This window comes from Rhea pennata, chromosome 11, assembly GCF_028389875.1.
Source record: "Rhea pennata isolate bPtePen1 chromosome 11, bPtePen1.pri, whole genome shotgun sequence".
Lineage (NCBI taxonomy): Eukaryota > Metazoa > Chordata > Aves > Rheiformes > Rheidae > Rhea > Rhea pennata.
Genome location: NC_084673.1, coordinates 7,147,968 through 7,160,868, shown reverse-complemented (window position 1 = coordinate 7,160,868; position 12,901 = coordinate 7,147,968). Strand labels below are relative to the sequence as shown.

The following is a 12,901-nucleotide window of genomic DNA, read 5'->3' as shown; positions in this document are numbered from 1 at the left end:
CGCTGCAATGTTGATCAATTATGGCTGTTTAACAGCGCTGCTATAATTCTCCCTTGTAATCATAAAAGTCTTCCAGTAGAGCTGCTCCAAAGTTTTCCTTTGAAACGACAGGAAAAGAAAATGTTTTCAGTTCAAAGCAGACGTTTTGGTTTCCAGTGAATAACAAGAGCTTCGGAGGCAAAGGTTTGCGGTGAAAAGAAAAATGTACAAACATAAATGCAGCTTCTGCGCACACTTGCTGCATTTAGATTTCCAAAATATCGCAGCTCTTCTCAAGAGCCGCCCCGACTGCTTCCCGCTCTAAGCAGCTCTTTGCCCTCCGGACAACCCGCCCTCGCTGGCTCCCCGACCCGCTCCCCTCTGCTGCTGGCCCCCGCAGGCGGCACGCCGGGCGCTTCGCGTGCCAACGCGGCCCGGCTCCGCCAAACGGCGATTTTCTGACACAGACAAAAATTAGGCAGGAAATCCCTGGGTAGAGCGACGGGGACAAGGCAGATCGCGCACACGGCGAGCAGGAGCCCCCGAGCCCCGCGGAGCACGCGCTGGGCACGGCGGCCACGTGCACATGCCGGCACGCTGCCGACGGGCACAGCAACCTCGCACACGCCTGCACGCGTGCACAGCACGTGCGCACATGCCGGCACGCTGCCGACGGGCACAGCACCCTCGCGCACACCTGCATGTGTGCACGGCACGCATGCACACGCCTGCACACTGCCGACGGGCACAGCAACCTCGCACATGCCTGCACGCATGCACAGCACGTGCGCACATGCCGGCACGCTGCCGACGGGCACAGCACCCTCGCGCACATCTGCACGCGTGCACGGCACGTGCGCACACGCCGGCACGCTGCCGACGGGCACAGCACCCTCGCGCACACCTGCACGTGTTCACGGCACGCATGCACACGCCGGCACACTGCCGATGGGCACAGCACCCTCGCGCACACCTGCACATGTGCACGGCACATGTGCACATGCCAGCACGCTGCCGACGGGCACAGCAACCTTGCACACGCCTGCACGTGTGCGTGGCATGCGTGCACACGCCGGCACGTTGCTGGCACTCACACAGCAACCTTGCACACACCTGCACGTGTGCATGGCACGCGTGCACATGCCTGCATGCTGCCGGCACTCACACAGCAGCCTCGCATGTGCCAGCGCACACCTGCACACACGCATGTCACCATGCAAATGCCTGTGCACTGCCCATGTGCACAGAAACCTCACATGTGCATGCACATACCTACACGTGTGCACAGCATCTGTGCACACAGCTGCACACTGCCAATGCGCACAGCAACCTTGCACACTCCAGCACACACCTGCACACACCTGCACATGGGCACAGTGACCATGCACACACCTGCACACACCTGCACACTGCTGACATGTGCATGGCGCCCTCACACATATCACGCACCTGCACACCTCCAACATGCATCCGGCACCCATGCACACGCTGTACATGCTTGTACACCTCCAACATGCACCTGGCAGCCTCGCACACCCTGCACACACCTGCACACCTCCATCGTGAGCACAGCACCCACGCATCCACAAGCACACGCCTGCACACCTCCAACATGCATGGCCACCTTGCACACCCTGCACATGCTTGCACATGCCTGCACACCTCTGACACATACACAGTATGCACACACATGCCTGCACACACCTGCACATGCACACAGCACCTCCACACACGCAGCACATGTCTGCATACCTCCAACATGTGCACAGCTCTTCCCCACACTTTGCACATGCCTGAACACCTCCGACACGCATGGCAACCTTACACATGCATGCGCACACCCGCACATGCACATGGCACTCACACACACACTTGCACCCCTCCGATAAACAGATAGCATCCACACACACACTGCAAACACCTGCACACCTTCAGTGCGCACGGGACCCGCACACATAGCTGTGTAAAACATGCTGTGCACACCTGCACACCTCTGACATGCGTACAGTGCCCACGCACACGCAGCACAAGTGTGTGCATCTTCGACATGAGCACAGCACCCACGCGGATGCTGCACACGCACGCACACCTCCAACACACAGATGCTGCACGCGCCTGCACAACTGCGACACACACATGCTGCACACGCATGCACACCCGCAGCACGCACATGACACACACACGTGCACACCTCCAACACCCACACGCTGCACATGCATGCACACCCGCGGCACGCACATGACACAAATGCGTGCATGCCTCCAGCACGCACACGCTGCCCGCGCACACGCACACGCACACCTTCCCGGCCGCGGCGGAGCCCTGCCCGGGAGCCCCGCAGGCCCCCACGCCGCGCGCGTGGCCGGGGCGTCGCGGCGCTCCGGCGGGGCTGGCGGCCGCGTGTCCGTCCGCAGCCAGGACCGGCCCTCTCCCTGCTGGCATGTGCATCCGGCGCCGTCCGGCTCCACCTCGGCAGCGGCTCCCGTCCTCGCGGCGCGCGGCGCAGAGCTGCCGGGGACAGCACCATGGCAGGGCCGGCCCCGCGCTGCCCCGGCGGCAGCCGCTTTCTGGACGTAAGTTGGTGCTTTCCTTTGCCACGCTCGAGCTGCCGCCCGGCGCTCGCCGGCGCGGTGCGCGCCTGCTGCGCGCGGCCGCTCGGCTCCCCCCGCGCCGCCGCAGCCCCCTGCAGATTGCTCTTCTGTAATCCATCAGGCAGAAGCGTCTAAATCCCGAAAGAAGACCTGCACAAGATACAAGATCTGTGGACTGCTCTTTGGCGTGCTGGTGATTTCTCTTATTCTGATATTTTTTGGTGTAAAGTATGTCTGGAACGCAACGCCCAAAAAAGTAAGTACGAACTTGGAGAGCACCGCTTTTCCCGGCGGGAGCTGCTCCGCCGCCGGCACATTTATGCCTATTGAAATGCTTAACTATCCCCTGAAGGGCTGACAGGTTTGCAGAAAGTATCTTCTTACACCACAAGAGTTCATGGAGACTTTTAAAACTATTTGTGCTAGTCACATCTAACTTTTACTTTATACGGCTGCGTTTTTTTCGGTCAGTGCAGGCTTTTCCTAACCGACAATTGCAGGGGAGGGGATCTACGCCGCAAAGAGTTAAAGTTACTCCCTTTCACCAGTAGCAAATTTTATGACAAGGAAGAAAATATTTTCCATTTCGTGTCAATTATCTTGCCAGAAAGCCGTGGAAAAGTCATTATGCCGCGGCGCAAAGAGGAGAGCGAGCCAGGACGCAGCGGTGATTGACTGTCACGGGTTGTGTTCCTCACCTTACGCGGCTGCGAAGCGGGGGGCCGGGGCACGCCGCCGCTTTTGGAGAGGGCGCTGCTGCCGGCTGCACGGGGCTCGTGGGCTCCCAGCGCCCGCGAGCCGCTGCCCGGGTCGCCCGCCGGCGATGCCTTGCAGCGGCGCCCTTCTGCGCGGCGGCCGGGGCGTCGCGGAGCTGCAAAACCGGCGGCGGCGCGAGACGGGAAATGGGAGCGCGGCGCGGTGCCGGGGCGCTGCCGCCCGCGCGGTGCCCGGGGTGCTGTGGCAGCGCCCGCCGCCGCATCCCGCATCCCGCATCCCGCATCCCGCATCCCGCGGCCCCGTCTGACGGCGTCGTGTGGGGCCACGCGGGGGGCTCGCGCACCGCTCGGGGGAAGCGCGTTTCGCTGCTGCTCCGCCCGCGCCGGCTGGCAGGAAACGAGGGCTGGAGCGGCCGCGGGGCGCTTCCCGGCGGAGCCGCTTCCAGCCGGGCCCGGGCCGCCGGCCCGGCGGGCACGGCAGAGCTCGGCGCTGGCTCCGGCGGTCGCTCTTCGGCCCCTCCGGCGGGCGGGCGAGGCGGCCGGAGAGCCGGGACGGCCACGCGGCCGCTGCCCCCGGCGCCCCGGACGGGTCGCGGGTCCCCCGCCGCCCTGGGGCGACAACTTCTCCAGCCGGCCCGGGAGCCTGCCAGGGAACCCGGGCCCGGGAAGGCCTGGATCTCCAACGCTCAGGAACGCGGAGCAAGGGGGATTCAACTCTCTAAAGAGCAGAAATCCCCCCTCGGCTCCCCTCACCTAGCTGGGGAATGCAGAAGGGCCCGCAGGAGAAGGGGGCTCCCGGGAGGGGCGCAGCGCCGGCGCCCCACGGCAGCTCCCCACCACCCCCGGCAGCTCCCCACCGCCCCACAGCACCCCATGGTAGCTCCCCGGCGCCCCATGGCAGCTCCCCACCGCCCACAGCAGCTTCCCACTGCCCCACGGCAGTTCCCCACCGCCCCACAGCAGCTCCCCACTGCCCATGGCAGCTTCCCACTGCCCTGCGGCAGTTCCCCACCACCCCACAACAGCTCCCCACCACCCACGGCAGCTTCCCACTGCCCCACGGCAGCTCCCCACTGCCCCACAGAAGCTCCCCACTGCCCATGGCAGCTTCCCACTGCCCTGCGGCAGCTCCCCACCGCCCCACAACAGCTCCCCACCGCCCACGGCAGCTTCCCACCACCCCACGGCAGCTCCCCACTGCCCTGCGGCAGCTCCCCACCACCCATGGCAGCTCCGAACCACCCCATGGCAGCCCGCAGCAGCTCCCCACTGCCCCACGGCGCCCCACGGCAGCTCCCCACCGCCCCGCGGCAGCTCCCCACCGCCCCGGCCGTTCCAGGCTTCGCGCTATTTTCTCCATACCATAACACCCGTTGGCACACACATATCCTCACCAAAGGCCCCGCTGAGTAGCAGGAGAGGCTCGCGGCTGCCGGGGAAGGGCGGCTGCAGTTTTCCCAGGAGGCAAAGGCACCCAGCGGGTGCTGCAACGCGCGGGCGCTGCGCCGGGAGCACCCGCTCTCCGGCCGCCGGCCGGCGCCGGGGGGCTGCGGCGACCCCCGCGTGGTTTCGCCCCTGCAGATTTACGGCCTGGAGCACACGTTCCTCAGCGGCGGCGAGAAGCAGAAGGTTGTGATGGAGATCGACCCGCTGGCCAGAACGGAGACCTTCAGGACCGGCAACGGCAGCGAGGAGATCCTGGAGATCCACGACTTCAAAAACGTGAGTGCGGCCGGGCAGCCCCTCGAGGACGCCCCTCGAGGATGCCCCGCCGGACACGACCTCGCCTGCGCTCAGAGCCCAGCGCTTGCCAAAAGCCTGGCTGCAGCGGAGCCGACGGGACCCCTTAGGACACGGAGGTGCAAAACCAAGGCGTGATTTATTCTGCGTTAGGGAGAGCAGCGCCTCGGTGCAGACAGTCTGGGGATGCTTCCAAAGGAAAAGATATATATATATATATCTACATGAGCTTACACCAGTATTTAATACTGGCGTGGTTCAGTTCCAAGGAAATACATTTCAAAAGCTAGATCTAGTTATTGGACTTACCCTTGCAAAGGGATGCAATCACCATAAATCTATCCCAACTCAGTACATTTATCTGTCTGGAGAGCATTAAAACCTCGTGACAACATTGTAGGCTCTCTCTGAAACCTAATTAAAATTTGTAGGGAAATACCCTGTGCAGTGACATATGGCAAAATTTTCAGCTAATAGCCTAGCAGGAACTGAAGGCTGAATGTTCATATAACCATAACGGTCAGATGCTATTCTGCATATATTTATTTATGATTACCGGAGCTCATGGTAGTTACAAGGGAAAGGGGAGCAAAGTAAAATTTTATGACTATCTGCCTTAAACTATTTGTAAAAAGCCTTATTCTCCCAAACCATAAAATGCAACATCCCTTAGGAGAACCTGTTAGTACATCTTAGCATTGCTGTTGAACGGAATTTGCACAAGAACATCAACAGGAAAAATATGACTAAACTCTGATGCAGCTGTACGCTCAGTGTGATGCAGTTATTCATCCTTCAGCTTTTCAGCAGCTGCCTTTTTTTATTTTTATTTTTTTTGATGCTGTAGGGAATAACTGGTATCTTCTTTGTGGGACTTCAAAAATGCTTCATCAAAACTCAGACTAAAGTCATACCCGAGACTACGGAGGCCAAGATCCCCGAACTTGAGGTATGTAAATAGAAGCCAGTACTAACCAGCGTAACCCCTCGCAGCAAAACCCACTTTCCCCGCTTTCTCACTGCCATTCCACCTGTTCCAGCCTTCCTGGAGAATTTGTAGTAAAGAAATAATGAGTTGTGATCGCTTCGTAAAATTATCGTATTTCAGAGGATTGCTTCTCGAAACAACAAGTCAAAAGAGACGGGATTAGACAACAGGCAGACAAAACCCTCTCAGCACAATACGGAAGCTCAAGAACAATAATCCTGTTGTAGTCAAAAGGTCGCAAGACAGCTCAGGATTAGCAGACGCCAAAAGTCAATCAAATTGTTTTCTCCACGAACTGAGCCCCGTGTTCTCAAGCAGAATGAGGCAGAAATAATGAATTTAAAAGAGCAGCCGCATTTAAGAAATGTGATTTGAGAAAGCGCTTAAGCACTAGCTTAAATCCCTTGAAGACGGGAGGAGCAGCGGGGTCGGCAAGCCCGGGATGTGGCTTGGACCCTGCTCAACGGCGATGTTTAGGGCCAGGCTGTAGGAGCAGAGCGTGTGCTGTGGTCCTTTCCCGCTGCTCCTGGTGTCCCGCGCAGCAGGCACACCCCAAGCCAAAGGGATGCCAAGGGGATCCCAAGCCACATCCCCATGGTGGGTACTTCTGCGTGGACCTCCCTTCCATGGATGTGTCTAATTGCTTTTTAAACCCACTTGATACACCCTGCTGCTCTGTAATGAAAAAGTATTTAACTCTTTGTTTTAATCCTTCTCTCTGATGAGTTAATGTGATGCCTTGGTCTTTGTGCTGTGCAATGAAGGGACTGGAGGCCATCCCCCGTTTCGCTCCTGGAAGCCTCCGGCGCTGTTATAGCCCTTCAGCACAGCTCTCCTGTCCTCCCATTGGCAAGGTGAGGGGTGTTAGCCAATTTAATTCCTCCTCACAAAGAAGCCATTCCACATAAAATGCCAGCAGAACATGTGTTTAAAATAAAGCGTGTGCAGAAACATTTTCCTGAATCATGACCTAAATTCCAAGACACAGATTCTTTGATTATGCCATAAGAAGCTAATAGATCTTTTCTGTTACCATCATAAAATAGATATGACTTTTCAATCTTCAGCAGAACATTGCCCCAGGTATAGGACTGAAATGTAAAACCCAATGAGATAAATGTAGATTTAAGATCTAGTCATTTCTTCCTAGGAGTCTGCCAGCCTTTTGAGAAATTGGGAAACACATGCTCAGATGTGTTCAGCAGCAGTCTTCCCTCTTCTTCCCTCCCCTGGTTTCTGCAGGTTTTTTTTGAGGACAGGGAAGCACAAAAGGAAGCAAAAATCTCAGTATTAATTCACAAAAGTGATTCAGAAAACTAGGTGGCTTTTCATCTCTGGAGCTGTGGAGGGAAGATGTGGCCAGGCTGCATCACCCTCGCTTCTCCCCATCATCTGCCCCATGCTGGACACCCCTCCTGGAGCAGAAAGCCCATATCCCCTGGCGTCTCACCTCCCCTCGTGCCTTCCCCCAGCACGCCGCAGATGAGGAAAAGGCCACTTTACAGTCGTAACTTTTCTGCCCTTCTCCCGTGGTGCTTGCTGAGAAGTCACCAGTAAAAGCCTCTGCGAAGGCGCTGTGGTGCCTTTCGGCAGGCAGCGAGGGCACGCGGGCAGGTCCCTGCCCAGGACACGGCGTCCCAGCGGGTGGCGGGGTCCCGGCCGGAGGCGGCAGGCCATCGCACTCGCTGCCCGCCGGGACAGGTGCTCCTGGCGCCGAGCAGCTGGCAAGGGAGGGAGAAAGTTGCGGGGAAAGCACTTCTCCAGCTGCTCTGGTGGGAGAGACGTTCCCGGTGCCAGGGCTCTCGGAGCCCATTCCCGGAGCCCGTGCGCTGCCCGGTCCCTGTGGGCCACCCTCTCAGCAGAACGGCTTCCAGCAAAGATTCCAAAAATGACTCAAAATTTGTCAGGTTTTGGTGGCTCTTTGTTAAGACTTCCCAAAGCCATGAAGAAGATTTCTATAAATGAGAAATACTGCTCTAGACACCTTCTGGAGAGAAATTGCCAGCTTGCTCTATGGGCTACCACGACCAACATACACAATGCTGCATTGGCAGCGAGCTCAGCATAGACCTATCCAATAATCTTTTTATATCTCTCTTCCTAAATCCTGCCAAAATACACCACGGAATAATGCAGTGTATGTGACATGTGTTATAAATTACAGAATAAAGCCGTGCAAAGAATTTCTGTGAGGAATAAATTAAAGTGTTCGATCACAAAATCAGTAGCAGAAGGAGAGAGAAATTAAGTAGTAAGAGCAAAGCAGAAAGGAGATGTTTTAATCTTTGGTTTTAAATGAGCTGGGGAGCTCCAGAAGGCTGTTCCAGCTGGTGGGGTCAGTGAAGGAGAAGGCTCTTGGAGCACGATGGATGGAGAGAGGAGAGAGCAGGGTGATGCTGGCCCAGCAAGGGTAGAGGAAGATGAGGCCCGGGGTCATGCTTGCACAGCACTGAACTAACTCTTTTAGGACCAGAGGATACTGCACTTTCATCCAGCGAGCGACCAGACCTAGGGACTAAGGGAAGTGGGACAAAATCTACCTACTTGCTTGGAGGGGACAAGGCACATGGGGTAGGCCAAGGAGAGGAGAAGCAGCCGGAGGTGGGCAGAGCACATCCCATCATGCCACACTGAAATCTCACTCTTCTTTTAGGGAGAAGAAATTACGAGCACCTACTTTGAGCAGTCCATGGTCTGGGTCCCTGGAGAAAAGCCTATTCAGAATAAGGAGTTTCTAAAGAGCTCCAAAATCTTTGACATCTGTAGAAATGTGACCATCTACTGGATCCACCCAACGATGATAGCAGGTACAAAGAGCCCTCTGCCTCCCACCCAAAGGGCCTTGCAGGCACCAGGGTGCGTGATCAGCCCACCTCGCCAGCAGCAGAGCTGCAGCCACTGCCTTGTCCCCCTTCCCCTACGAAATTTGCCTTCTTGCAAGCTAGCAGAGAACCTGAGCCTGCAGCCTGGTCATAAACCTCAGGCCTGAAAACAGGTTTTTGTGCAACTGTGAGAGAATATAGATAGTGTAATAGCAGGAGCTGAAGTTTCTCCCTGCAAAGCGTTCATCTTGCTCAACTCTGCACTTTGCGAAGTGGCCACCCTTCTTGTAACAAAGAAAAAAGCCCTTTGTACCTGCAAAGAAGCCAGTGCTGCTGGAAACTGGGACACCTAAATTCTTGTCACCGCATGAACATCAGAGGGTGAGCAGGCATCCTAATCCACTCGCATCTAAATCACCCAACAGGGTTGCCATCTCCAGCTGCTCGCTGTACGTCCCTGCCGGAGGTGGCTGGCCTCTTGGATGCACTGGTGTAATTGCACACGCGCTCTAACCCGTTTCTATCAGAATGATCTAGTTTAAAAAGCCCTTGCAAGGAAAAATGTCGAAGCCAACGTGTCTCATTGTGGCCCTACACGTCAGCAGTTGTGGGGAAGGGGGCACCAGCACGGGTCACCCTGCCGGACCCCGTGTCCAGCCCCATGCCAAGCGGGACAGGCTCGGCGGTGCCTCTCCCACTGCAAACCTGCGGTGATGCACTGTCAAAACGCTTTGAGCCCTCAGTTGAATGAGGAGCAGAGTAGGAGAAAAGCCTGCACGCTTGAAGTGAGGGCTGCTGCAAGTCTGGAGGTCGATTCGAAAGGCAGCCACGCTCCAGAGAAGCCCTGCTCACCTCCAGGATGGGCTAGCTGGAGCGCTCCCGTTTCACCCCACAGCCAGCGACAGCAGAAAGCCCCTTACGTGAGCGCAAGCCCTAATTGCCTGCACCCCGGGGCGACATGCCGAACCAGCCGCGCGCTGCGACGAGCAAGGCTTTCATGTGGCTGTCCCTTGAGAAGGGCTGCTGCTGGCAGTCTGCAGAGCTGCTGGTGGCTTCCAGCGGTGGCGGCCCTCCTCGGGCACGCGGCTGCGTGGAGCACGCACGGCCTTTGGCATCACGTCTCAGCAGCCCGCAGAGGGACAGAGCCTCGACTGGCGCAGGTACCGGCTGCCCTTCAGCTGGCAGCCGTTGACGGTGCTGGTAGCAAAGGAGCATCCAATGTGAATAGAAACTGTTTTCCCCCTTCTGCTTCACTGGTCCCTCGTGCCCCCTGCGAGACCCATCTGTGGGAAAGCTTCAGCACAAGCAGTGAATGCCATTGTGGGACTTAACCAAATCAATGACAGGTGCTGTAGCTGGGCCTCCTCTGCCCCAAAACGTGCTGCTTCCCGGGGTGACAGGCTGGTGCCCCACAAAAGCCCGTTGGTGTCAGCACAGCCCACAACAAGGTTATTTCTCTGTGCACCACAACATCATGTGGGGTGCACAGGCACCACCCGTGGGCAAGGGCCAGCCCCGTGAGCCTAGGCATGAGGACCACACAGGTCACATCTTCCCCTTCATCCTCCTCTGTTCATTTCATCCTGTAAAGCCTTTCGTGCAAGCTGGCACATGAGCAGGAAGGAATGGAGTTAGACCTGATTTGCTGGTGGAGCTGTGTAGGTTGGGGCCATTTCCTCCTATTCTTGTATTGTGGCACCGAGTTTTGCTGCAGACTTTAGAGCCTCTTGCTGCTTTTGACAGTGGTCATTGACAGTGACATTTGGGCTCTTCTCACAGGCTCTTCTCCTGAGCTCGCCAACCTCGGAGAGGGAGATGACGACACTGAGCTGCTTGTGAACAACCAAAGTTGGCTGGACAGTGGGAACGAACACAAGGGCGAGAAGGATGCACAACTGGGGCCCAAGCGTCGGGCACGACAGCTCACTGAGGAGGATCTGCCCGTCAATGACTACGTGAGTGCAGGGAACCTGCCCATCCATGGTGGCACCTGGGGGTGCCTCAGCTCCCCATACTCCTTTGCCATCGCAGGCAGGTGGGAAGCAGGGAGGAGAAGTGCTCCTCCATGCTCTCCTCACTGCAGCTGGAGGGAGGCAGCAGGCTGGCCTGGAGGAGGTGAGGTGGGAGTCCAGGTACCTACAGAAGGAAAGTGCCAGCTGCCAGCAGAGAAAGGCTTGTCGTCCTTCAGGTTGGGCATCCCATGGCGAGCCCTGCGCTGCTGGCCATGCCGTTTCCCCTAGCCACCACAGCACTGCAAGCCTCCAGCCCTGCATTGGGGCAGGGCTGTGCTCCAGGGTGTCCTGGCTGTGCTCCAGAGCACCCTGGCTGTGCTCCAGGGTGTCCTGGCCATGCTCCTGGGTGCCTCGGCCATGCTCTGGGGTGTCCTGGCATTGCTCCCAAGCTGTTTCCCTCTCCCTTGCTCTGATGCTTGCTCTCTCCCCGCAGACGGAGAATGGGCTGGAGTTTCACCCGTTGTGGGACGAGCGAGGCTACTGCTGCGCCCAGTGCCGGCGCGCCAACCGCTACTGCCGGCGGGTGTGCGAGCCCCTCCTGGGCTACTACCCCTACCCTTACTGCTACCAGGGCGGGAGGGTGATCTGCCGGATCATCATGCCATGCAACTGGTGGATAGCGCGAATGCTGGGCCGGGTCTAGGGGAGCACCTCAGCGTCCCGGAGAAGAGGGGACTCACTTTTTCTCAGGCGTTTGCATGCTGCCCCCGTGCTAGCCTGCCGTGTTGTGAGCTGTCCTGATGTATCCTGATGTAGCTAAAGTCTAAGTCATTATCTGCTTGATTACCGGCGAGCGTGCACTGAGCACGCAGCCCCCAGGGGACACGTGTGGACTGCTCCCAGGGGGCTGGGGACGGTTGTGCTTGACTGTATCGCCGTCATGCTGAGCACCAAGAGGCAAACAATAAACGTCTTGTATGAGCGATTGCAAAGAAAATGGAGAGTCATTTAGTCTGTCTGTGATGCTTAATGGCTCTGAGAAGTGATCTAATTGCTCAGCTACCTCCTCACTACCATCCGTAACTCAGGTACCAGGACTGCCAGCGCTCAGCTAGCTGGGAACGTGCAAAGGTACCAGATTTGCTCCCTGACGTTGCTGCTAGCTGTTTAACACGTACCGATGGCCGTGGTTGGTCCTGCAGAGCGGGGGGGAGCACCAGCTCCAGGACTACTCCTACCCTCACACTAGCACAGGGAGTTTAGTAGTTATTGGAGGCTACTAACGGACCCCATACAACTACCACTTCCATCGGGTGCCATCATTCCCTTTGGGAGTGCTGCACGCTGACGACAGACCCCGCTTGGAGGCTGTGTGAGGCTCACGCACGGGCAGTGTGGCAGCAGGAGCAGGCACGAAATCCCAGGCAGGATCCCCGCCAGCAGCCCGAGCTGGAGGGAGAGGAGGCGAGAAGGGCTTCGCGTACGGTCAGCAAGCCCAGCAGCCAGCAGGACTAACAAGGCAGCAAAAAAACAAGCTCCAAGAAGTAAAAATAGTCCCTGAAACTGTTGCTGAACTTAGTAGGACATTCAGCTTTCAGCAGTACTGAGGGCTGATGGCCAAAATCCCCAATTCTATGTCTTTATATTTTTCCCATTAAAACATCTGCTCCAGTAAATGAGGACATGCAGCACCAAGAAGGACGTTGTGGGAGATGCTAAGTACTTGGCAAAGGGGCAAACACATTGTTCCAAGCTTGCGCAGCCCCTCGGTCCCTTCCTGCAGGCTGCCAAGGCTGCTCAGGCGCACCGAGGCGGTTCTTCCACGTCCAGCCCCCATGCAGCCCCTTGCAGCCCACGGAGGAGGCACTCCTGGGCCTCCCAAGTCCTCTGCCGGGGCTCTGGCCAGTAGCCCAGTACCTCTGCTTCCCAGATTACCCAGCCTTGGGGACGGGAAGCACACAGCTTGCCAGTAGCCCTGAGACTATTCAGTTCTAGGCAAACATTCGACTGAAGAGTGAATTTATTTCCTTTTCTCTATATATCAATAGCGCAGTTAGCAGGCTTAGATAAGTAACAGAAAACCATCCTTAGGTCCTTTGACAGTTTAGTTCAG

The 12,901-nt window shown here is 57.4% G+C and overlaps 1 protein-coding gene across 1 annotated transcript; it reads left to right on the top strand.

The window, feature by feature from the left end:
- The first annotated feature begins 2,463 nt into the window (after positions 1-2,463).
- Positions 2,464-11,766, top strand: TNMD (tenomodulin). The gene is made up of 7 exons (XM_062584709.1): positions 2,464-2,552; positions 2,692-2,826; positions 4,868-5,008; positions 5,874-5,975; positions 8,668-8,821; positions 10,616-10,791; positions 11,282-11,766. Exons 1-7 carry the CDS (start codon positions 2,505-2,507, stop codon positions 11,489-11,491), a joined length of 966 nt encoding a protein of 321 aa, XP_062440693.1. The 5' UTR covers positions 2,464-2,504; the 3' UTR covers positions 11,492-11,766.
- Positions 11,767-12,901: the final 1,135 nt, after the last annotated feature.